This window comes from Myotis myotis, unplaced genomic scaffold (genome assembly GCF_014108235.1).
Source record: "Myotis myotis isolate mMyoMyo1 unplaced genomic scaffold, mMyoMyo1.p scaffold_m19_p_6, whole genome shotgun sequence".
Classification (NCBI taxonomy): Eukaryota; Metazoa; Chordata; class Mammalia; order Chiroptera; family Vespertilionidae; genus Myotis; species Myotis myotis.
The window spans coordinates 87,545,814-87,571,762 of record NW_023416368.1 but is presented as its reverse complement, the minus strand read 5'-3'; the positions used below and the strand labels follow the sequence as shown (position 1 = coordinate 87,571,762).

At 44.0% G+C, this 25,949-nt stretch overlaps 1 protein-coding gene across 6 annotated transcripts in view; it reads right to left on the bottom strand.

Moving 5' to 3' along the window:
- Positions 1–25,949, bottom strand: part of GATAD2A (GATA zinc finger domain containing 2A) — a 114,947-nt gene that overhangs the window by 53,710 nt on the left and 35,288 nt on the right. For 3 of the 6 annotated variants that reach the window (XM_036311911.1, XM_036311910.1, XM_036311915.1), the window contains one exon: positions 14,467–14,554. The exons of 2 other annotated variants lie outside the window; for them this stretch is intronic. In XM_036311911.1, the coding sequence (XP_036167804.1) occupies positions 14,467–14,481 (15 nt within the window). In that variant the 5' untranslated portion in view covers positions 14,482–14,554. Of the gene's footprint in view, positions 1–12,743; positions 12,799–14,466; positions 14,555–25,949 lie in introns of those variants that run through there. One more of the 6 variants, XM_036311912.1, reaches the window with a different exon arrangement.

Below are 25,949 nucleotides of genomic sequence, written 5' to 3'. Positions count from 1 at the left end.
CCAGCCCCACAGGTGCTCTCTACTTAATCTTTCCAGGAAGCGAGACCACTTTCAAGTGTGGTACTCAGCTCAGAAGCAGGAGTCAAAAAGGAAGGTTAAATAAATTCAGAGCAGCTCAGCCTCCTCCCTCAAAGATGCACTTCTAACATCCCAGGTGTGCCCAAACATTGCACACCATCTGAAATACCAATGAGCCATATATAATAATAAAAGCGTAATATGCTAATTAGACTGGACGAAGCCTGGGTCCCGGGTGTCAGAGGGAAGCCAGTGCTGGCAGCCGGGAAAAGGAAGGCCTACTTTTGAACAAATTTTGTGCATCGGGCCTCTAGTCCTATATAATAAAATCCTAATAGGCACATTGACCAAACAGGGGAACGACCGGTTGCTATGAAGTGCACTGACCACCAGGGGGAAGACACTCAATGCAGGAGTTGCTCCCAGGTGGTCAGTACGCTCACACAGGTGGAGCGCTGCTCAGCCAGAAGCCCTGAGCCAGGCTCACAGCTGGTGAACACAGCGGCGGTGGCGGCAGCACTAAGGACCCCTTGGCAGACATCCCCCGAAGGGTCCCAGACTGCAAGAGGGCACAGGTCAGGATGAGGGACCCTCCCTCCACCCCAGGGCACGAATGTCATGCACTGAGCCTCTAGTCAAATATAAACCCATCACCACGGGGTTGGGGGTTGAGGGAAGTCATACCCAAGGTATAGTCAGACCAAGACATCCATTTTATCCTGGTCACCTTCAGTCCTAGATTCAAGAAACACCCAGCAATGCAGGTCATTAAAACTGAAGGAAGGTAAAAAAACAACAAAACAAAACAACAATAAAAAAACACAACACTCGCCCTGACTGGTTTGGCTCAGTGGATAGAGCGTCGGCCTGCGGACTCAAGGGTCCCAGGTTCGACTCCGGTCAAGGGCATGTACCTTGGTTGCGGGCACATCCCCAGTAGGGGGTGTGCAGGAGGCAGCTGATCGATGTTTCTCTCTCACCGATGTTTCTAACTCTCTATCCCTCTCCCTTCCTCTCTGTAAAAAATCAATAAAATATATTAAAACAACAACAAAAAAAAACACAACACTCCGGCACTCACATTTACAAATAAACACACTTTATAATCTGATTTTTTTAAGGTGGAAGCCTTGTAAATAATGCCCTGAATTAACGCTTTTAAAAAATCCATTTAACAAAATTAACCTGGAGAGCAATTTAACATATTCAAGTAGTGACCATCAACATTTTCAGAGGAGACTGTCTGTTTTGAGGGGGAGATAACATGGAACAACACTGACTGATCAACGGAGGCAGCTGATCAATGATTCTCTCTCATCATCATTGATGTTTCTCTCTCTTCCTTCCTCCCTGAAATCAATAAAAATATACTTTTTTAAAAAGAGAAAGAGGAAAAACCTCTTCAGATTCTTCAATGCAAATCCCACACAGACTGCACAGTGGAGAAAACACCAGGAGCATCTCACCCCAACAGTGTGTGGGAACAAAACCAGTTCCAAGACAAGTAATCTCCAGGAAACCTGAAGTCACTACACCTTGGTGAGGCTCATGCCATAGTAACCACCAGTCCTGTGATGGTGTACCTGGCTGCCCAAATTCACCCTGGGACAGCCCAACCTCCCTCCCTGGAGTCATGGGGGGAAAAACTGGAGAAAGAGTAGCTCTTCCTGGGATAGGGGGTACCGGGGTATGCTTTTATCTTCTTCTCAGGGAACAATGACTACACAAGCCACACGGATCCCACTCAGCTCCATCTGCAGTGTAGCCCAATACATTGACCTCTGAGTGCCCTTCCCAGTGACATGAGACAAAAGCCTGTCTTCATCTCCAAGTTGTGGCATTCAGTAAAAGAAAGCACACTTATACTGATCACATCTTAAGAGGGGGAGAGACTGCTAACAAGTGTCTTTAAAATTGTCACTAGCTCTCCCCAGGCTCACACTGGAGATAAGGACTTAGCTCTAGTGTTTGTCATCTCAGAGGTGCTCAGTAAGCATCCAATGCCACCCACTTGGGGCCACTTCTAGGTGGCCATCTGAGCTTCCGACCCCAGCTGGGCTGTGGCCAAATCCTTACTCTGTATCCCCAGAGGGAGAAACAGATGCTGCTGGAGGAGCAGACAACACCGAAAAAAATGTGTCACCTGTAAAGGGGAACCTGAGTAATATTAAATGTCCATAGGGAAATGGTGACCAGGAATTATTCTCCTGCAGAACGTCACTGTGAGAGCTAGCTGGCGGAATTTCCCACCCATGGGAAAAGACCAGCACTCTGTCCCCTCCCAGCTGCTTCCTGGGCTATGAGCCTTGCAGCCCACCAAGGGTTACACCTGCCATTTCCACAACATTGCAATGTGCCATTGGTGTCACATCACAAAATGGGAGGCTCTAACCCTTTCAGGGCAGACTCCTTCAGGGCCCAGTGGAGATGCAGCCCTAGCCACCAGCTCCATTGAGGCCTGTGGCTGGACATGGCAGAGAGGTTTTGCACAGAAAATTCCAAGAAGAGCCATAAAGGCCTTCTCCATTCCAAGGAGGAGACATGAGTATAAGGTGAGGGAACAGGTACACATCTATTGTCATTTTCATCAGGAAGCCCAGCAATGTTGTAACTCGACTGCCCAGAGGCCTTGCCTGGGCTTCCTTTATCAAGTTCCCCCTCCACACACGTCCTTTTTTGGTGTCAGGGCTCTCAGCTGCCCCAGGAGAATTGGAGCCAGCAGAGAAAGCTACTTTTAGGACTAAAGCAAGTTTTTGGTCTCAATGAAGCCCATGGGCCTAAGAAACAGTTCTCACAGCACTTTCTGCATTGTAAGAGCTGGAACAGAAGCCCCCCCCCCCCCCCTTCTCTCTAAGTGGAAATCTTCCCATTAGGCAGGGGTTGTGCTGGTTTTGGACACCTATACCAACATCCAGGAAATTGCCAAGCTCAGCTAGAGGGTATATCACATTAGTGGTCCTTTTGTAAAACATGCTACTAAAAGTAAAAGGTCCCAACTCAGCATCAAGATCCTATTGGCCTCTCTCCCACCATACCATTCCCCCTCAATCCCCAACCCCATTCTCTCAGCTCTGGCCACAGTTACATCCTGGCTGCTCCTCTGACAGCCAAGTTCACTCCAATCCCAGGGCCTTTGCACACTTCCTGTTTCCTCTACCTGGAAGGTTCCTCCCACAAGTCTCTGTACAAACTTTCTTTCTCAGGTCTCAGCTGAGACAACAAAATGAGATGAATCTCCCCTCCACACATGCCCCTTGATGGGTCTCTACCCCTTTTCCCACTACTTGACATTTTATTTACTCATCTGTTTTTGTGTCCCCCATCCCCAACAAGAACAGAGAACACCTCTTTGTTCAGTGCTACCATCTCAGGGCCCACAAGAGAATGGTGCTCAATACATATTTGTTAAAAAGAAGAGGGGGGGGTGCGGGGGGGGTGGGGGGGGAGGCAGATGAGAAAAGGTACTTCCAGAACTCCCAGCTACGGCCCTCCCATTCCTAGTTAAATAAGCCAAAATGTCTTCATACCCATAGAAAAAATGATAAAAAACAAAACCCTACTTCACACCACATATTATAATTAACCCAAGATGGACTAAGACTTGAATATGAAATGTTAAACCTAGTATAAAACTCTTAGAAGAAAATACTAAAGTGTAAATCATGACATTGAATTTGGCAACAGATTCTTAAATATGATATCAAAAGCACAATATCAACAAAAGAAAAAAGTTAAATTGGATTTCATCAAAATTCAAATACTTGGTGCAACAAGAAAGTGAAAAAACAACTCTCAGAATAAGAGGAAATATGTACAAACCATATATCTGATAAGAGTTTAGTGCAGGGGTTCTCAACCTGTGGGTGACGACCCCTTCGGGGGTCGAACGACCCTTTCACAGGAGTCACCTAAGACTATCGGAAAACACATATATAATTACATATTGTTTTTGTGATTAATCACTATGCTTTAATTATGTTCAATTTGTAACAATGAAATTGGGGGTCACCACAACATGAGGAACTGTATTAAAGGGTCGCGGCATTAGGAAGGTTGAGAACCACTGGTCTAGTGCCAGGGACTATAGCCTGGTGGCTCAGCTGGTTGGAGCATTGCCCACGTACACCAAAAGGTTTCAGGTTTGATCCTTGGTCAGGGCACATAGGAGAGGCAACCAATCGATGTTTCTCTCTCACATCGATGTCTGTCTCTCTCAAAAATCAATAAAAACATATCCTCAGGTGAGGATTTTAAAAAATCAAGAATAGTCTAGTATCAGAAATATATAAAAAACTCTTACAACTCAACAATAAAGAGAACCCAATTCAAAAATGGGCAAAGGACGTATATAGATTTTTCTCCAATAATACACAAATGGCCAATAAGCACATAGGTAAGATGTTCAACATCACTAATCATCAGGGAAATGCAAATCAAACCACAATGAGATACCACCTCACACCTACTAGGAAGGCTATGATAAGAAAAAATAATTGTTAATCCTCATTCAAGCATATTTTTCTATTGATTTTAGATAGAGTGGAAGGGAAGGGGGGAATAGAGGGAGGGAGGAAGGAAGGGAAGGGGAGACTCAGTTACATGCACGTGACTAACTCTAAACCCTTCGAACCCTAAACCCTTCAGTGCATGGGGCAACGCTCCAAACACTAAGCACACTGACCAGCACAAGAAAAAATTTAACTGGAAAATAAGTATTGGTGAGGATATAGATAAATTGGAACCCTTATACATTGCTGGAGGGAATATAAAATGGTGTAATGAGCACTAGCCACTTGGCTCAGTGGATAGAGCGTCGGCCCAAGGAGTGAAGCATCCCGGGATCAATTCCAGTCAAGGGCCCATACCTTGGTTGCAGGCTCGATCCCCGGCCTTGTTTGGGGCATGCAAAAGGCAACCAATCAATGTCTCTCTCTCACACTGATGTTTCTGTCTCTCCCCGTCCCTTCTACTCTAAAAAAGCAATGGGAAAATATCCTATTAACAACAAAAAAATGGTGTAATGATATGGAAAAGTCTGGCAGTTCCTCTAAAAGTTAAATACAGAATTACCATATGACCCAGAAATTCCAGCTAGGTATATAGTCAAGGGATGTGAAAACAGGTATTCAAACAAAAACTTGTACATGAATGTTAAAAGCAGCACTATTTACAGTAGCCAATAAGTAAAAATGACCCTACTGTCCATCAACAAAAAATACATAAACAAAATGTGATCCAGCCACACAATGGAATATTATTTAGCCATAAAAAGGAATGAAGTTCTTTTTCATGTCACAACATGAATGATGAAAACATACTAAATGAGAAAAGCCAGACATAAAAGGCCACAAAGTATATGTGAAATGCCCAGGCAAATCCAGAGAGACAGAAAGTAGATTAGAGGATGCTAGGGCTCTGGGAAGTACAGAGGTGGGGAGGGAGGGGGAAGTGAAAAGTGACTAATAGGATATAGGTTTCTTTTGGGGGTGATGAAAATGTTCTGGAATTAGAGGTGATGGTTGCACAATGTTGTGAATGTATTAAGATGCCAATAAATTCACACTTTAAAATGTTTGAGTGAATTTTATGTTATGTGAATTTTACCTTCATATTTTTAAAAAGGCAGGATTTAAAAAAAAAAAAAAAAAACAGCCCAGCTAGTGTGGCTCAGTGGTTGAGCATCGACCTATGAACCAAGAGGTCTCAGTTTGATTCCCGGTCAGGGCACATGCCCGGATTGTGGACTCGATCCCCAGTGTGAGGTATGCAGAAAGCAGACGATCAATGATTCTCTCTCATCACGATGTTTCTTTCTCTCTCCCTCTCCTTTCCTCTCTAAAGGCAATTAAAAAATTTATTTGTTTATTTATTTATTTATTGTTGCTAATGTTCACCCTAGGATATTTTTCCATTGATTTTTAGGGAGAGTGAGAGAGAGAGAGAGAGACAGAGAGAGAGACAGAGAGAGAGACAGAGAGAAACACATCAACTGATTGCCTCCTGCAAGAGCCTAGGCCAGGGAGGAGCCTGCAATCAAGGTACAGGCCCTTGACCAGAATCAAACCCAGGACCCTTTGGTCTGCAGGCCGACGCTCTATCCACTGAGCCAAACTAGCTAGGTCAAAAATACATTTAAAAAAAAAAAGAGAGAGAGAACCATCTCCCAGAAAAGGAGCCGATGCCTTGGAGTGTGAACATGTGGGGCACATAATATACTGACAGAGAGCCAATGTGGAGAGAGAATCACAGGCAGAGCTCTATTCAAATAAAGCCCATGATAGGCTTCACGGTGAGTGTGCCACCCATTTCAACCTCACAGGTATTTCACCGACTCGTTCTTCCAAACATGGGCTTACTTTCTACCAGGGACCAGGGCTAATTGGGTCCCATGGTCACCCTCGGGGATTTCCAACAAAAAGCCTCCCACCGAGAGTAGCACAGGCCCAGGAAGCCTTAGGAGAACACACACAAAGCTGGGGGTAGGCAGTGGACACAGAGCAGGTGGATGATGCAGGGTGAGGTCCCTCCCACGATGGGAGGTACAGTGATCTCTGGATGGCACAGGCTCAATCTTGTAAAGCACTCTTTTTTCATAAGACAAAGTCAAGTTGAAAACCAGCTAACCACTACTTTATCCATTCTACTGGCTACAGTTGCTATGGATGGCCAACAATGCAGAAGTGAGACTGGTCGCTAATCAAGACTATATTAACTTAGGTCTGAAAACAACAGTATATGGCAGCGGTTCTCAACCTGTGGGTTGCGACCCCTTTGGGGGTCGAACGACCCTTTCACGGGGGTCGCTTAAGACCGTCGGAAAACACATATATAATTACATATTGTTTTTGTGATTAACCACTATGCTTTAATTATGTTCAATTTGTAACAATGAAATTGGGGGTCACCACAACATGAGGAACTGTATTAAAGGGTCGTGGCATTAGGAAGGTTGAGAACCACTGGTATATGGGCTATCACAGAATCAAAGTACTAAAGTGAGAAAGCACAGATGATAATAAGAAGCGCTCCAAGGCGAGGGGAGCGGGGGGAGCAGGAGAAAGGCTTATGGAACAGAAGGTACCACCAGGCACAAAATGATGCCTGGTTCACCTTCACATGCCTCAGTTTCCTTAACTGTGAAATTGGAACAGCTCCTGCCTACTTTATCACTAATGTTCTCCAAGGGCTCCACAAACAGGAGCTGTGACTGTTATTACAGAAAATATGAACGCTATATTGGGAAGTTATCCCACCTGACAGGCCACTGGCTACAGCCCCTCACAGCAATTCCAGAATCTCTGCTGAAGGTTTTCTACTTGAATTTAAACTAACCACAAGTGGCCATCATCCGCACTTTGTAAATGGCTGTTTTCCCTGCTCTGGGTGATGTGCGTCATAATGCTCCCTGAGGGAATACCTGGGTCAAGCCTGTTTTGTAAACTTTGATTACAGAAAATTGCAAACATACCACAGAAGTAAAGAGAGCAGCATGATTAACTGCACGCATCCAACACCTATGGTCTTTAGGTGGCCAACCTTGGTCTCCCACACCCCACTAGCTTCTGTGAAGCAAATCCTACCCAACGTGCATTTACAAATGACAGGTCAGTATTTATCACCATCCCACAATCACGATCTTCAACAATTTAACAAGCATTTCTTCATCTGTCACAGTCACACTGCTTGAAATCTATAGGCTCCCCACCACACTCTCTTCCTTTCAATCATACATTGAAGAAATTAGGTCATTTATCCTGTTTCCCACAGATAGGTTTTGCTGGTGGTATCCCTGTGGTATAAAACACACCCAATATCTCAAAAACCAGGTTTTGAGGCCTAACTAAGCAAGTATGCCCTCCTTGGGGGATGGCCAGTGAGGATGCTCACTGTTGGGACCCACCATTTCATTAGGTGTCTGAAAACTTATAATTCATAATTCTATCAATTAGCCAGAATATATCAATAGCTGTGTTGTCCATCAGCCAGATGAGGTCATTTAATTAGATTTAAATTAAATTAAATTAAAAGGTGACTTCCTCAAACTATTCCAGGTATGGATTCAGAGCATTCCAGAAAGTTCTGTGGGGCAGCACTGAGCTGTGAGGGAAAGTTGCCCTCACCCACTATTTCACATATAAGAGGTAGATATGCTTGCTTCTTTTCCTCTACCAATTTTCAAAATGAGCCGATTGCCTACTGGCAAGTGTCTTCCTTTCCTTTGCGTGCCAACATAAACATAGATTTTTTTTTTTTTTACCCCTTTGGTGCAGCAATTCAGGGACTCCTTGTTCTCCCCCCTGCTCACCTGCCCACCCTTGACCATGGGAGGCCCTGTGGGTCCTTCTGGCACAACCCCAGTACTGTCTGATGCAACAGGGATATTCCAATGCAGATTCAGAATTAAACCATTTTAACCTAAATGCTTTGATTTTATATTTACACTTTTATTTCATGCTGAAATTTTTGGTTCTTAAAGACATTAATGACTTATTTTCTTCTATACATATAATACTAAGACTATTGGTATTGTTAACCTGAAACCAAATATATGATTTCTAAAAACAGTTAAAGATTTTTAAAATTTTTCATTTTGTCTTTATGCTGTACCTCACTAAAATATTTACAAACTATTGTATTTAAAAGTCATGTAAATACATGCATCTAGATTCATTTATTTCATTTTCCATTGGTTTTTAAGGACTGCCACATGCCCTTTGACATACTTTTATAACTAGGGCCCCAGTGCACGAATTCATGCACCTTGAAAGGAACTGTGGGCCACGAGGCTGCAGAAGGCCCAGGGGCAGGTCTCGGCCCATCCTCCGCGCCCCTGCCTGGCCCCTCCCACCATGGCCCTGGTCCCATCTGCTGGCAGCTCCTCTCTGCTGCTGCCGCCCCCACAGCTAACAGTGCTGGCCCTGCTCGAACCTGCTGAAAGCGTGGAGCAATTGAGGCCGGTGCCAGCAGCAGGTGCAAGTGGCAGTTGCTGCCCTGATCACCCCTCAGGAGCAGAGGGAGGTAGAGAAGTCCTCAGGGGTGATCAGGGCCAGCAGCCGCCGCTGATGCTAACGAGTGATTGGGACTGGCACTGGGCACCAGTAATGGGTGCAAGCGGTGGCTCCAGCGCCAGCAGCAGGTGCGAACGCAGGGTAGTAACCACCAGAGGCTCGCCCCCATGACAGCGACCGGTGCCCACCTTGGTCTGGCACCCCCGCTCACCTGCTCCACCATCCCAACTCAGCCAACACCCACCATGTTCCACACATGCCCTCTGGTTGTCAGTGCACATCATAGCGACCAGTTGTTCCACCGTTTGGTCTATTTGCATATTAGCCCTTTATTATATAGGATAATGTAAAAGACACACCCAGTGCTACACAGAAAAAAACCCAGGTAAGTCTCCAGTAACCCTGTCCCCTCTTATTCCTCCTCAGAAGTGACCATGTGGTTCACTTATACTATATAATAAAAGCCTAATATGCTAAGTGTCCCGTCATCCAGTTGTCCATTCAACCAATCAAAGTGTAATATGCTAATGATATGCTAAGGCCACTCAACTGCTCCCTATGGCGTGCACTGACCACCGGCGGGCAGACGCTCCAACTGGTAGGTTAGCTTGCTGCTAGGGTCCGGCTGACTGGGACTGAGCGAGGCGGGCCAGACATACCCTAGAGCCCTTCCTCATCCCTCCCCGGCCCCAATCGTGCACCAGTGGGGTCCCTCGGCCTGGCCTGCACCCTCTCGCAATTCAGGACCCCTTGGGGGATGTAGGAGAGCCGATTTCAGCCCAATCCTGCAGGTCAGGCCAAGGGACCCCACTGGTGCACGAATTCGTGCACCAAGCCTCTAGTACAGTGGTTCTCAGCCTTCCTAATGCCGCGACCCTTTAATACAGTTCCTCATGTTGTGGTGATCCCCAACCATAAAATTATTTTTGTTGCTACTTCATAACTGCAATTTTGCTACTGTTATGAATCATAATGTAAATATCTGATATGCAGGATGTATTTTCATTGTTACAAACTGAACATAATTAAAGCATAGTGATTAATCACAAAAACAGTATGTAATTATATATGTGTTTTCCAATGGTCTTAGGCGACCCCTATGAAAGGGTCGTTTGACCCCCAAAGGGGTCGTGACCCACAGGTTGAGAACCGCTGCTCTAGTAGGTTATACTTCCATTTTTTTTAAATTAAATATAAGCAAATACATATACATCCATATCCCCCCACCCCCGCCTTCCTTTGGATAAAAGTGAACACACTACATCTCTTTATCCTTTACCTTGTTCTTTTTTCCAGTTGTCACTTCACTCTTAATATTCCATCACCATGACATGTAGATCTCATCCTTCCTTCACCGAGGGGCTAGGGTCCACCCTATCAGTTCCCAGCCTCAACTGACAAACACCTAAATCATTTCCAGTTTTGTTACTTCAGAATGTTTTAATGAATAACCCTATCACAATCCTTTTTTAAAAATATATTTTTATTGATTTCAGAGAGAAAGGGAGAGGGGAGAGAGATAGAAACATCAATGATCTGAGAAAGAACAAAGTAGGTGGGATCTCAATACCAGATATCAAGCTGTATTACAAAGCCACTGTTCTCAAAACTGCCTGGTACTGGCACAAGAACAGACATATAGATCAATGGAATAGAATAGAGAGCCCAGAAATCAGCCCCAACCAATACGCTCAATTAATATTTGACAAAGGAGGCAAGAACATACAATGGAGTCAAGATAGTCTCTTCAATAAATGGTATTGGGAAACTTGGACAGATACATGCAAGAAAATGAAACTGGATCACCAACTTACACCATACACAAAAATAAACTCAAAATGGATAAAGGACTTAAATATACGACGGGAAACCATACAAATACTAGAAGAATCCAAAGGCAACAAAATCTCAGACATATGCCGAAGCAATTTCTTCACCGATACAGCTCCTAGGGCATTGGAAACTAAAGAGAAAATAAACAAATGGGACTACATCAAAATAAAAAGCTTCTGCACAGCAAAAGAAACCATCAACAAAACAACGAGAAAACTCACTGTGTGGGAAAACATATTTGCCAATGTCATATCTGATAAGGGCCTAATCTCCAAAATTTATAGGGAACTCAAACAACTTAACAAAAGGAAGATAAACAATCCAATCAAAAAATGGGCAAAGGATCTAAATAGACACCTTTCAAAAAGAGGACATTCAGAAAGCCAAGAGACATATGAAAACATGCTCAAAGTCACTAATCATCCAAGAGATGCAAACCAAAACAACAATGAGGTACCATCTCACACCTGTCAAACTGGCTATCATCAACAAATCAACAAACAACAAGTGCTGGAGGGGATGTGGAGAAAAAGGAACACTTGTGCACTGCTGGTGGGAATGCAGACTGGTGCAGCCACTATGGAAGACAGTATGGAGTTTCCTCAAAAAACTACAAATGGAACTCCCATTTGACCCTGTGATCCCACTTCTAGGAATATATCCCAGGAAACCAGAAACACCAATCAGAAAGGATATATGCACCCCTATGTTCATAGCAGCACAATTCACCATAGCTAAGATCTGGAAACAGCCTAAGTGCCCATCTGTAGATGAATGGATTAGAAAACTGTGGTACATCTACACGATGGAATACTATGCTGCTGTAAAAAAGAAGGAACTCTTACCATTTGCAACAGCATGGATGGAACTGGAGAGCATTATGCTAAGTGAAATAAGCCAGTCAATGAAGGAAAAATACCACATGATGTCACTCATTTCTGGATAATAAAGACCATTATGAACTTATGAGCAAAAACAGATACAGAGGCAGAGCTGCCTCGAACAGACTGTCAAACTACAGCAGGAAGGCCGGGGAGGGTGGGAGGGCACGAGGGGGGTGGGTAAGAGATCAACCAAAGGACTTGTATGCATGCATATAAGCATAACCAATGGACATAAGACACTGGGGTGTAGGGGAGGCCAGGGGATTGTCAAGGGTGGGGGAAAAAAAGGAGACATATGTAATACTCTTTGTAATACTTTAAGCAATAATAAAAAATAAAAAAATAAAAAAAAAAAGAAACATCAATGATGAGAGAGAATCACTGATTGGCTGCCTCCTGCATGCCCCAGCACTGGGGATCAAGCCCACAACCCGGACATGTGCCCTGAACGGGAATCGAACCATGACCTCCTAGTTCATAGATGGATGCTCAACTACTGAGCCATGCCAGCTGGGCCACAATCCTTCTTTTTAACAGTGTATCGTTGGGATAAATTTATAGAGGTAGAATTGCTGGAGCAAAGGGTAAGCAATTCCCACTCAGAGGAGTTATAAACCCCCCTCCAAGAAATGTATGGTGGAGTCTGATTCCCACCAACAGAACAGAGTCCACCTCTGTGGGAAAAGGTCAGAAATGTTGTTTTGATGAAGCTCCAACAACCATTGTTAGTATCAGAGAAACTAAGTATTTTCCATACCTTGGTTGGTTAAGGGCCATCTGCATTACTCTTTCTGTGAACTGTCTGTTTTTCTATAAGTCACACCCATTTTTGATTCCTGAACACCCAGCACAAATTGCATACACAAATGTTCTTTATTTTTTTTAATCCTCACCCAAGGATATTTTTCTATTGATTTTTAAAGAGAGTGGAAGAGAAAGGGAAAGACAGAGAAATATCAATGTGAGAGAAACTCATCGATTGGTTGCCTTCTGCACTCACCCCGATTGGTTGCCTTCTGCACTCACCCCGACCAGGGCCCGGGCCGGGAAGGAACCTGCAACAGAGGTACATGCCCTTGACTGGATTCAAACCCAGGACCCTTCAGTCTGCAGGCCGATGCTCTATCCACTAAGCCAAATCGGCCAGTCACAAATTACCAAAAGGTGCAAACAGCCCAAATTTATCCCAGATGAACATAGGTAAACAAAATGTGATCCATCTCTGCAATGAAATATCACACAGCCATAAAAATGGATGAGGTGAGATTCATGCTACAAAGTGGATGAATCTCAAAAACATTACACAGAGTAAGAGAAATCAAACACACAAAGTCATATGTTACGATTTTGTTGATATGAAATCTGCAGCACAGGCAAATCCATAGACACAGCAAGTAGATTAGCGGTTGCCAGGTTAGTGGCTGGGAGAGGGGAATGGAGAGTGACTGCTAATGTGGACAGTGTTTCTTTCAGTGGTCTGGAATCAGAGAGAGGTAATGGTTGCACCACTCCTGAATATACACCCCAAAAATTAAAAATCACTGAAATATATACTATAATTGGTGAGTTGTATGGTATGAACATTATATTTCAATTTAAAAAATTCTTTTTAAACACCAGTAAAATTTGGTTTTGTTAGAATACTCTGGGCCTTGGCTAGGTAGCTCAGTTGGTTAGAGCATTGTCCCAATACACCAAGGTTGTAGGTTCCATTCCCAGTCAGGGCACATAAAAGAATCAACCAATGAATGCATAAATAAATGGAACAACAAATCAATGTTTCTCTCTCTCTCCACCGCCATTCCTTCCTCTCTTTCTCTAAAAGCAATTTTGAATTAAAAAAAAGAATATTCTGTAAATGTTTTCCTAACACAAGTACTTGACCATGCCCATGTTTTCTTGCTATGGGTAGATAAGAGCTGAAACCTAACAAAACTGACCCCTATACCCTCATCAAATACCACACTCAGCCCAGCAGGCAATCTGAGCAGCTGTGATGCAGGTTTGGACATGTACTCCTTGATAAGTCACCTGCCAGCTGGACTAGGAGGAAGCAGCTGACTGACCCAGGAGGTCTCCACACTGCCTCCAAATCCTATGATAACTCTGGATTCTACATTCTTCTCCAGATAGGCAGCCTTAGGTCAAAACGTTGCTGGCCAGGCCCTGATAGCAACAGACAAAATCCCACCTGGATGGTGGGATCTGCCTGCTGGGTCTTGAGAGTCCTTGACACAGCCTGCACTTGACAGCTCTAAGCAGTGGAGGCATGGCTCAGTTTCCCCACAGACATGAAGCAAGATAAGGGCAACCAGCTCCAAGCACCAGTACAAGGCCCTGCACTGCTGACAATGGTTAAGGGAAAATTCTACCAGTTTTGGTCAGCATTGGGAAATCACAGAAATGGCCAGAGGGCCAAGGACACCTGGCCAGGATTATCCGTGGCCTCTGATCCTCATAGAGGATCGGCTCATCCTATTTAGGCCAGGGCTTTTCAAATGAGTGATCCCTGAGACATGAGAGGAGAGCAAGTGGAGGCCAGCAGGGTCTGGTTAGCCCCGTGGAGATAGTCTTATCACACACTCCTGTAGGGAGGACTTGACTCCTTCCATTTCCTCTAAGAGGTGGCCATCAGCTTCTGAGGCAGCACTCAGTTTCAAATGTTCAAAGACCTGAATGAGTCAGAGCCTTCATTACACAGATACCAGAACCCAAGCACTCACCTGGCTTCTGGGCATGGGACTCTGGTCCTACCAGCTGGCCATGGCAGCAGCTATGTAAAAGGCAACTTGCATCAACGTCCTTACCAACCTAAAGTGAAGGACAGAGAAAGAAACCTGAGTTTTTAAGGAAAGTTTCTAGGACATTCTGGCAGTTTTAAATGCCTCCAACCCCTGTGATTACATAGTGAAATTTTAGATTTCAACCATAGGTCTGTCTCAGCCATTTCCACAGGGGGGCAGCTGAGGAAATAAATTTCTATCAGTCTCTAACCTATAAACACTAGAATGGCAGATGCTGTCTTCAACAATATGATAGAGATGAGACTGTACACAGCCAAACACCAATGTGCCAAACACCCAGAAAATGGTTCAAGGTTTGACTATAACAGTAATGACATTAACAGTAATACCCAGCATTTAATAGGTGTTTAACAATGAGTTCCAGGTACTGTGTCAAAAATCTCAGTATTTCTATGAATCCCCAGGACAACTTTAGGGGCAGATTACAGAATCATACCCATTTACAGAAAAAGAATCTGATGTGCCCAATACTCAGGAATTTGGTCACCTAGGTCTCCCTCTCCAGGTGCGTATTCCCTGGCACAGACCACAGAGAAACTACCCACTGTTCCAGCAGTGCAAGATTTGCTCTCAAGAAGTTGAGAGTGCAATATGTCTGGGGCCAAGCACACTTTACCTCCCAAATGAAGGTGGCTTCACCTTTGAGGGACAACTCACAGTTTTACCCCAGGAATCATCTCCAGAGATAATACTGCCAAGGGAAGAAGGTGCTGCCTGTTTTACAGACAGGAAAACTAAGTTTAAAAAATATTCGGGAGCTTTCCTGAGATCACAGAGACAGCAGACATCCAGGGCTTCAGGCGCATAGGCTAAAACACAGTGAACCAACCAAATCCTGGACTCCTGGGCAGTGCTGTCAGTTTTACCTTGCTGAGTGTTATCATTCTTTGTGCCCAAAGAATGCTTGCTCTGATATGAAACCTTTATTTTTAAACTGAGATCACAGCAATTCACAGCTCATGGATGGTGAGAAGCACTCCCAAAGGAGAACTTGTAAAATAAGCAAGTATCAGTGATATTTGGGCACCAAGGAGCACACAGCGTTCTCCTCAGCGAGGTCTAGGGCAGGAAACACAGTGGATACAGATAATCCTAGTTCTCTGATACCACCCAAGCAGTGGCTCCTCTCTGCTATGGAGGGTGAAGCCTCAGAAATAGGGGCCATGGGCTTTCCAGGCACCTGCTCTCTTCAGGATCAAGGTCAATACACAAAAGTCAACAGTACTGCCTGGCCAGTGTTGCTTAGTGGTTGAGAATCGACCTATGAACCAGGAGGTCATGGTTCAATTCTGTCAGGCAAGTGCCCGGGTTGCAGGCTCAATCCCCAGTTGATCAAAGATTCTCTCTCATTATTGATGTTTCTATCTCTCCCTCCCTCTCCCTTCCTCTTTGAAATCAATAAAAATTAAAAGTTAACAGTATTTCTACATAATGGCAACGAATAAATGCAAAGCATTTTTAAAAATCCATTTACAACAGCATAAATGTGAAATAGTTAAGGATAAATTCGATTTTTTAAAATGTGCAAGACCTACAAACTGAAAACTATAACAATACATCCTTAAGAAAAATAAAAGAAAAACTAAATAAATAGGTCTTGTCCATGGGTCAGAGGTATCAATTCTCCCTCCCAAATTGGACCACAGATTCAACGCTGTCCCAATAAAAAATTCCTACCAGGCTTTTTTGTAGAAAAAACAAGCTGATTCTAAAATTTATATGAAAATGCCAAGGACCTGGAATAGTGAAAACAACACTGAAAAAGAGGAACAAATTTGGAGGGCTTACCCTACCATAAAGCTATAATAAACAAGTCTGTAATATGGACATAAAGACAAACATGTAGATGGGTGACCAGAATATACCCATGCACATGTGGATAACTGCTTTTCAACAAAGATCCAAATATTCTATTCTATGAGACCATAAGACACTGAACAACATTTCCTGGAGGGTTAACTGGAAAGAAGGTAGGTCATCTTTTTTCTTTTTTTAATTGATTTTTTTAGGGGAGGCAGGGCAGAGAGAGAGAAACATTAATGTGAGAGTGAAACATGAATCAGCTGTCTCTTGTACACCCCCCATCAGGGATTGAGCCTGCAACCTGGCATGTGTCCTGACCAGGAATTGAACCAGCAACCTTTTGGTGCATGGGGCAGTGTTCAACCTACTGAGCCACACTGGCCAAGGTGAGGAAGGTTATCTTAACAATCTGTTATTACAACACACACACTGCATCATGGGTAGAGTGCAATATGCAAGAAGTTTTAAGGTCACCATGCTCCACCATGGCTTTCCCCATCTTAGCTCATGGCACATCCACAGTCTACTAGCTGCTCAGATTAAAATGTGGAATTGGCCGAAACCGGTTTGGCTCAGTGGATAGAGTGTCGGCCCGCGGACTGAAAGGTCCCAGGTTCGATTCCGGTCAAGGGCATGTACCTGGGTTGCGGGCACATCCCCAGTGGGAGATGTGCAGGAAGCAGCTGATCGATGTTTCTTTCTCATCGATGTTTCTAACTCTCTATCTCTCTCCCTTCCTCTCTGTGAAAAATCAATAAAATATATTTTAAAAATAAATAAATAAATAAATAAATAAATAAATAAAAATAAAATAAAATGTGGAATTGCCGTCTTAATCTGACTATCCCACTATCCAGTACATCTGGAAATCCTGTTGATTCTGTCATCAAACATACCTGGGGTCCAACTAGTTCTCACACCTCCACTGACCACACCATCCTCTCTGCTATGATGGAGGCCAGCAAACTAGACCCCATGCTTTCAATCCTCAGCTTGAAACCCTTTGAAGGTCCTGCATTCACTTAGAATGAAGCTTGAGTCCAGACAGTATGGCTCAGTGGTTGAGCATCAACCCACACACCAAGAGGTCACAGGCTCGATTCCCATTCCCGGTACATGCCAGGGTTCGAACTCAATCCCCAGTAGGGAGGCGTGTAGGAGACAGCCAACGGATGTTCTCTCTCACTGATGTTTCTATCTTTCTCTCCCTTCCTCACTCTCTAAAAATCAATTTTAAAAAGTGGTGTTTTTTTTTAATAATAAAAGAATGAAGCTCGAGTCTCTCCTATATTTTGAGGCCTACCCACTGGCCAGTTGTTTATCCTGCTCCATCCTTGCTGGCTCCCTGGCCATGACTCCAATACACCAGGCACACTCCCACCTGGGGGTCTTTTTATGTTTTAAATAAAATCCCAGACACTTTATCATTTTAACAATTAATTCTTCAGTTTGCAACCTAAATTAAAAAGGTCCTCTGAAAATATAACTACCATGGCCCAGCTGGTGTGACTCAGTGGTTGAGCATCGATCTATGAACCAGGAGGTCACGGTTCAATTCCCAGTCAGGGCAGATGCCCAGATTGCAGGTTCCATCCCCAGTGAGGGGCCTGCAGGAGGCAGCCGATCAATTATTCTTTCTCATTATTGATGTTTCTCTCTCTCTCTCCCTCTCCCTTCCCTTCTGAAATATATATATGAAATGCCATATAAAAATCCCTAAATGTCAACAAATGCCTAGTCCATATTCACGAAACTTCTCAGAAATGCCTGTATACAGCCTGTTCTAACAATAGTTGCCAGAGCATTTGTATTAGCTGTTCCCTCTGTTTTGATCACATCCCCCTCCCAATGGCTGACCCCAAGTTGATACTCAAATGTCTCCCTCTCAGAAGCCCACCTGCTGCTCTCCCACAGCCCTGGCCTCTCTGCAAGCTCCACACAGGCAGCTATTGTGTTTATGGACTTTCTTACCCGACAAAAACATAAATGCCACAAGGAAGGGGATGTCTGATATCTGTTTTATTCCAAGCACCTAAGACAGTGTCAGAAACACATACCAGGTGCCCGATATATAGTTATGGAATGAATGAACAGGGATGGTTTAACATTGAAGAAGGAACCAATCTGAGGAGCAGAAGCTCTCAGATACAATTAGTGTGAAAGTTGAAAAGGAGCTGAAACCAAGCAAAGACCACTTAGCACCATGAGATTTGGGAGCATTTCTCTAAAACAAAATATAATCGCTTTTCGCTGATACAACATTTAAACTGTTTTGCCATCTACCCACACTAGATGGGTTTAGAGAGCTTTCAGTTTTTATTTCCAACCCATACATTTAAAACAGTATCAAGTAACCCTTAAGTACATAATTACCAACTCATAAGAGGCTCTTCTGTTCCCCTGATAAATCATTATGGTTTGGCTTTGACCCTGCACCTGGGTACTCCACTTACACACACACACACCAACTCTGAGACACACCCCCAACGCAATGATTTCCCAGTTTGAGAGAGATCACACTTGGTGAGAGGGCAGCCATGGTGATTTACATGAAATCAAGTCACTGCTTTGGGCAAGAGAAGTCCTTCATAACCATTTCATCCTCTGGAGCTCAGGCAAGTAAAGTCAGCTCCCTTTTGACTTGAGGGGAGGAGCCCCAGCCAGACACTGACTGCTGCTGGCTAGGGAGCTCCAGTTCCAAGGAGACGCTCAGGTTGCAGCACCCGTGGCCAGCCCAGTGCAGGGACTGGTCTCTGGGGCCATGGGCACCTGACTGGGAAGCCTGGGCTCTCCAAGGCAGCCACAGAGGGCCCATCATCCCTGCCAGAGGCCTAGCCCTTATGAAAACTGCACACTTCTGGTATCCTGCACTAACCAAACACTTGTGCTATCCTAAAATTCTTTAACTATCTACAACCAAGTATTTACCACCACCCTGGCTCAAATCCAGTCTTGGGAACATGACATTAGGCAAAAAAACTCAGAGGTGAAACCCAATAATATATTCCACCTTCTCCCATTTATAGGTCCACAAAGTCCACTTTTTCCATGCAATCCAAGTGCTCCTGAAAGACAAGGGTTACATAGACTCTCTGTCAACAGTCTTAGCAACAAATGCACTGCCAAACTATTAGGAAGGGAACTCCCTGGCCGGCCCTATCAGAAAGGAAGAAACTGAAGCAGAGCAATTGTGCAGCATGTCAAGATTCACTTGAGCCAACAATTCAGTTTTCTCATCTGGGATCAGCAAACTACTGTCTGGGTCTGATGTGGTAAACGGGTTTCCTGGGACACAACCATGCCCACCCAAATGTGCACTACCTACAGCTGCTTCTCCTACAACAGTGGTTCTCAACCTGTGGGTCGCGACCCCTTTGGCCGAAGAACGACCCTTTCACAGGGGTCGCCTAAGACCATCCTGCATATCAGATATTTACATTACGATTTATAGCAGTAGCAACATTACAGTTATGAAGTAGCAACGAAAATAATTTTATGGTTGGGTCACAACATGAGGAACTGTATTTAAAGGGCCAGAAGGTTGAGAACCACTGTCCTACAAAGTAGAGCTGAATAGGAGCAACAGAGACAGCACAACCCCAAAAGCCAAAAATATTGACTTCCTGCAGTCCTGACAGGCTGTGCCAAGTATTAAAGGAACAGAGGTGACCCAGCCACAGTGGCATGCCTGAAACAAAAAGGACAGAGGCATAAGAAGGAAGTGCGCTGGCTCCATGTTGGCCCCAGAGGACAAAGCAGTACCTGCTCTCCCCCTGGGATGGAGACTTATTAACCTGCAGAGCAGAAGAGAGCATGACTTGGCACACTAAATGCGAAGAACCAGTCCCATGAGGGCCACGGAGCCAACAGCAAGGCCACACAAGCCCATCCTTGGCAACAGAGTTGGCCTGTCTTCACTGTCAAGCTGAGGTGTCCACTGAGGTAACAGCCAGTATGTGCTTTCCAGGGCCCTGGTTTGCCCCTGCCTGTCCTCCCTCAGCCACAGTAACCACAATCTCACTGAGAGAGAGATGGTCCATTCCCTGCACTGCGCCAATGAGGCCATTCCTAAAGTCCCTTAAAAACCCCAATGCTAGCAACATCTCACCATGGATGTTAAGGCTCGGCGTGCTTTAGGCCCAGATGACCCTATGGAAGTCATCTGGCACACACATTTGTATGTATACACATCCACACACAGACATACCCCATGCTCCTTGTCTCAATTCTTCACACCCACATCTGCCTGCCTCTACCACCAGACCTTTGCACATGTTGTTCCCACCACTGGGAAAGCCCTCCCACTCATCCCTCAGACACAAGCACCTGTTATTCAGGCCCACCCTGCCTGACCAGTTCTTACCCCATCAACCCTTCCATCCCAAAGGACTAAAGCCCCATCACTTGGCACAGCTGAAATTTGACATCTGGCATGAAGCATCCCCAAATGCTCCTCGCGAGAAAAGGTTCTCACTCATCTCCTTATCCAATGCCCAACAAGACACACAGGAGAAAATAGGGAAATGGAATCGTCCCTGAGTTATAAATACCCAATCACTGTTTCCACCATGGACTTGAGTAAACACGTAACAATATAAACTCTATTCAGGAACAAGCAACATGAAGACAGGCAAGAAAACGGCCCAGGAGGTCACAGTTTGATTTCCTGTCAGGGCACATGCCTGGATTGTGGGGTGTGCAGGAGGCAGCCGATCAATGATTCTCTCTCATCATTGATGTTTCTATCGCTCTAACCCTCTCCCTAACTCTCTGAAATCGAACATATATGTATGTATACACACACACAGACACACACACACAGACACACAGACAAACATACAAAATAGAAATAGACTGAGATACAGAGAACAAACTGATGGTTGCCAGACAGGAAGTAGGGGAGTGAGGGGCTAGGTGAAAAAGGGGGAGGGAGTAAGAAATACAATTGGCAGTTACAAAATAGTCATGGGGATATAGAGTACAGCATAGGGAATACGGTAAACCTCGATTTTTCGGACCTCTATTTAATAGACTCCAGACTTAATGAACAAAATTTCCAGTCCATATGTCATATGTGAAAATAAACACCCTGTTAATTTTAAAATGCTTTTAACCAAGATTTGCTTATAATTAAATTAACAAGTTATTTTGTTGTTGTTTTTAAACTCACTGTTATTTTTAACAAATTTTAGCGGACGGGCCATATGTTAGAAAAAACTGTAGTAATTTCACTCACATAAATATTATATATCTACAACTGTAGTCTACATATTTAAATCCAAGAATCACTACTCACAAACAATGTGCAGCAAATGATTAGCACATAATCACACCACATCTCACACGGTAATTGCTTCTGCTGTCCAGTGGCCTGACTTTCTGCAGCAGTTTTTTTGTTTGTTTGTTTTTAACCTATCTCCATTGATCTCAGAGAGGAAGGGAGAGGGAAAGAGAGAAAAACATGACGAGAGAATCACTGATCGGCTGCCTCCCGCACGCATCCCCCTAGGGACCAAGCCCACAACCCGGGCACACGCCCCAGGCCAGAACTGAACCCAGGACCCTCAGCCCACAGGCTGATGCTCCATCCACTGAGCCAAACTGGCCAGGGCTGCAGCAGTTTTAATGCCTGCCAGTCCAAATTCCAAGGAACATTAAGCCACGCCCCAGCCGTGTGCATTTGTTTACTCATGGTAACTGGTGAATGCATGCATTTACTAGAGCTATTTCAGTATAAATTTAAAATTACTGTAATACATATAGAAAACTTTTCTGTGAAATTAAACTTTTCATACATAATTTTAATTACACAGATGTGATTACATAAGTAAAAATAGGTAAACTTAACTAATTTGCCAATTTTTTAACATAAGAATTCAGAAAACCTACTTTATTATATAACGAACTTTCAGCTTTAATGGACACTCACCCTTGCTCGAATTAGTCCATTATATTAAGATTGACTATATAGTCAATAATATTGTAATAGCTATATGGTGCCGGGTAAATACAGACTTATCAGGGGACTCACTTCTTATATTAATGTCTAACCACTACACAGTACACTTAAAACTAATCTATATACAGTGGGGTCTTGACTTATAAGTGTCCCGACTAACGAGTTTTTCGAGACACGAGCTGTCTCTCGGCGATTTTTTGCTTTGAGGTGCGAGCTAAAATTCGGGTTATGAGCCAGCTTCAGATACCCACCGCTAGTTGGCACAGCGAACGTCACAGTGAACGCCACAACATCAGCCCAGCATCACGTGTCTCACTCGTTCACTTTAAAATTTGACATACAAAGGACTTGTATGCATGCATATAGGCATAACCAATGGACATAAGACACTGGGGGGTAAGGGAGGTCAGGGGATTGTCAAGGGCGGGGGAAAAAAAAGGACACATATGTAATACCCTTTGTAATACTTTAAGCAATAAAAAAAAAAAAAGATTTGACATACAAGTAATTTGAGTTACGAGCTCCATCACGGAATGAATTAAACTCATAAGTCAAGGCCCCACTGTATATAAAAACCATGCTACCGCAACAATGGATGACGCGAACTGCAGTGGCCACCTCCCGTACCCGCCCCCCAACCAGCCCAACCTGATTGGCCCCCAACCCAGGTGGGCAGCCAGACCCCACCTGTGAACAAATTTGTGCACCAGGCCTCTAGTACAAAATAATAATGGATGTCACCTAACCGGTGTGGCTCAGCTGTTGAGTGTTGACCCAAGGAGTCACTGGTTCAATTCTCAGTCAGGGCACATGTCCAGGGTTGTGGGCTTGATCCCCAGTAGGGGGCGTACAAGAGGAAACTGATTGATGATATTTCTCTCTGTTTCTATCTATTCCTCTCCCTTCCTCCCTCTCTCTCTAAAACAAAAAAAATCAATAAAAACAATAATAATGGTGAACGTCAACTGTAATTGAGAAATAAAATAAATTTCAGATAGACCCATATTTAAAGTGTCCAGGAATCCAGAAATCAAATGTCAACATCTAAACTAATCTGAGGCTTTGGGAAGTGTTGGAAGTGTTTAGTACTGAGGATGTGTGGCGTGTTACAATATTAAAGGACATCCTAAAGAAAATGTCCCAAAAACACAAGAGGAAATGACTTCTCTGTTAATAACAAGGACCTAGGAACCGGTGTTTTCCACTCAGTGTAAATGCTGTATTAAGGAAATTCTCTGACAAACAGCCACAGGAAAACAAGGAATACCTTTGATCTCTGAGCTGAGCACTAGAGCAGAGACGACCTCAGATGTTCCCGGACTCTGCTCTCCAAAGTCCTCTGAAGACACCAGGAATCCTGTGTGACCCCACCAAGCTAGAAGTACAACCAGGCCCCCACCCCTCTAGGGACCAAAGAATACTCACGGAATCTCTATGTTCCAACACTCCCAAGATGATGTTACAATGAACCTTCTAGAACCACACATATCCTTTTTTCTTAAAACCCACAATATGTGGCACAAGGTAGGCCATCAAAACATGAATGCCTTAGTTCCTTTCTCCCTAAGCTATCTCTTGGAGGATAAAATGATGCTCTCATAGGAGATGTAGGATATTTCTGAATTCAAAAAGGTTCAATGTTTTTATTGTGTTAAAACATACTTAACATACTCATAGAAACAGGCAACAGTATGGTGGTGCCCGGAGGCAAATAGGGGTAGAGGAGTAGTAAAGGGTAAAGTCAGTCAAATATATGGTGACAGAAAGAGATTTTACTTTGTTTGGGTGGTAAACACACAATGCAATATTCATTGTCAACTGTAATTGAAAAGTAAAATATTCAGATCATGTTTCATAGAAATCTACACTTGAAACCTATATATTTTGTTGACCAATGCCACAAAATTTATCATCTTAACCCTGTGTGGCTCAGTTAGTTGAGCATCGTCCCATGCACCAAAGGGTCGTCAGTTCAATTCCCGGTCAGGGCACATATCCAGGTTGCGGGCTTGATCCCCAGTTGGGGTGCATGCAGGAGGCAACCAATTGACATTTCTCTCTCACAGCGATATTTCTCTCTCTCTCATCCCCTCTCTAAAATCAATTTTAAAATATTTTTTATAAAAGGAATTAAAATTTTTTTTTTTACCATCTTAGCCATTTTAAGTGCATAGTTCAGTGATGTTAAGTTCACTCACAATGTTGTGCAACCATCCCCACCATTCAACTCCAGAACTTTTTCATCTTGCAAAACTGCAACTGTCCCCATTAACACTAACTCCCCAACCCCCAGCCCCAGCCTCTGGCACTCTACATTCCACTTTCCGCCTCTATGAATTTGACTACCTTAGAACTGCATATAAGTGGGATCACATAGTATCTGTCCCTTTGTGTTTAGCTTATTTCATTTAGTACAATATCTCTTCAAGGTAGAACCACACACATTTTAATCCCTTGGGGCCAAAGTATGTACAGAACAAAGCCCATGGAAAAAGCAATGGTATACCCACAGCCAAAATGGTTCTAGAATCCTGCTTTCCAGACTAGCCATGTCCCTAACATCCTCCACTATCAACCAGTGCTTCCCACCACTCCCCAAATAAATTGCACAACAAGACAGTGACACTAAAAAGACTCAGAATGGTGAGATAGACCAACGCCAAATGTTATGCCTTGAATGCACTGCAAGTGCGCCTGTCTCACCCCAGCTCTTACATCCCACAGCACTCTGTGTCCCTCACACAGCCATAAACCAGGGATTTAAAAAGTACTCATCAGGTGGACAGTAAAGATGACAAACTTGTCTTGTGCACAAACTTTTCCTAAAAGTGGAAGCCAGAGACATCACAGTTCAACCCAAACCTATTACCTGGAGCACCTGGGCTAGACATGGGACCCTATACAGGTCCACCAGGGAATTGAGCCCTGAGCTTACAACATGTAAACTCTAAACAAGAGAGAGCTAGACAACTAGCTCAAATGGCCCACCTACCAATCCACATCACTGCAAAGGAAAACACTGCATTAACAGCTAGATGCATTAACAGCTAGATCCCCTGTGCAATCTCATACCTCTGGCAGGTGCTCCCCACATACTTTTCAGAATATTTCTCTTTGAAAGGTAACACCAAGCACACCTATCTTGTGAGGCAGAACCAAGCCCAAGGATGCTGCACCAAAAACAGTAACACCGAGGGACCCCACACAAGGTATCCACTCACAAAGGAAGAGCATTTCATTGCTCATCGTTTCAAACAGGAAAGCCCACAGCACCCCAATTACCTCTGATCAACTGCTCCTGAAGAAAATAAGAGAGCAAAAATGGCCCTAGCGGGTTTGGCTCAGTGGATAGAGCGTCGGCCTGCAGACTGAAGGGTCCCAGGTTCAATTCCGCTCAGGGCACATGTCGGGGTTGTAGGCTCGATCCCCAGTGGGGGGAGTGCAGGAGGCAGCCGATGCATGATTCTCTCTCATCATGGATGTTTCTATCTCTCTCTTTCTCCCTCTCCCTTCCTCTCTTTCTAAATATCAATTAAAAAAATATTTAAGAGAGCAAAAATGGTAGTCTGGGGTTCCCTGCCTAGTTTGATTTGGGCAAGCAAGCGGTCTCCTTTGCAAACATACATGTCCCTGAATGACC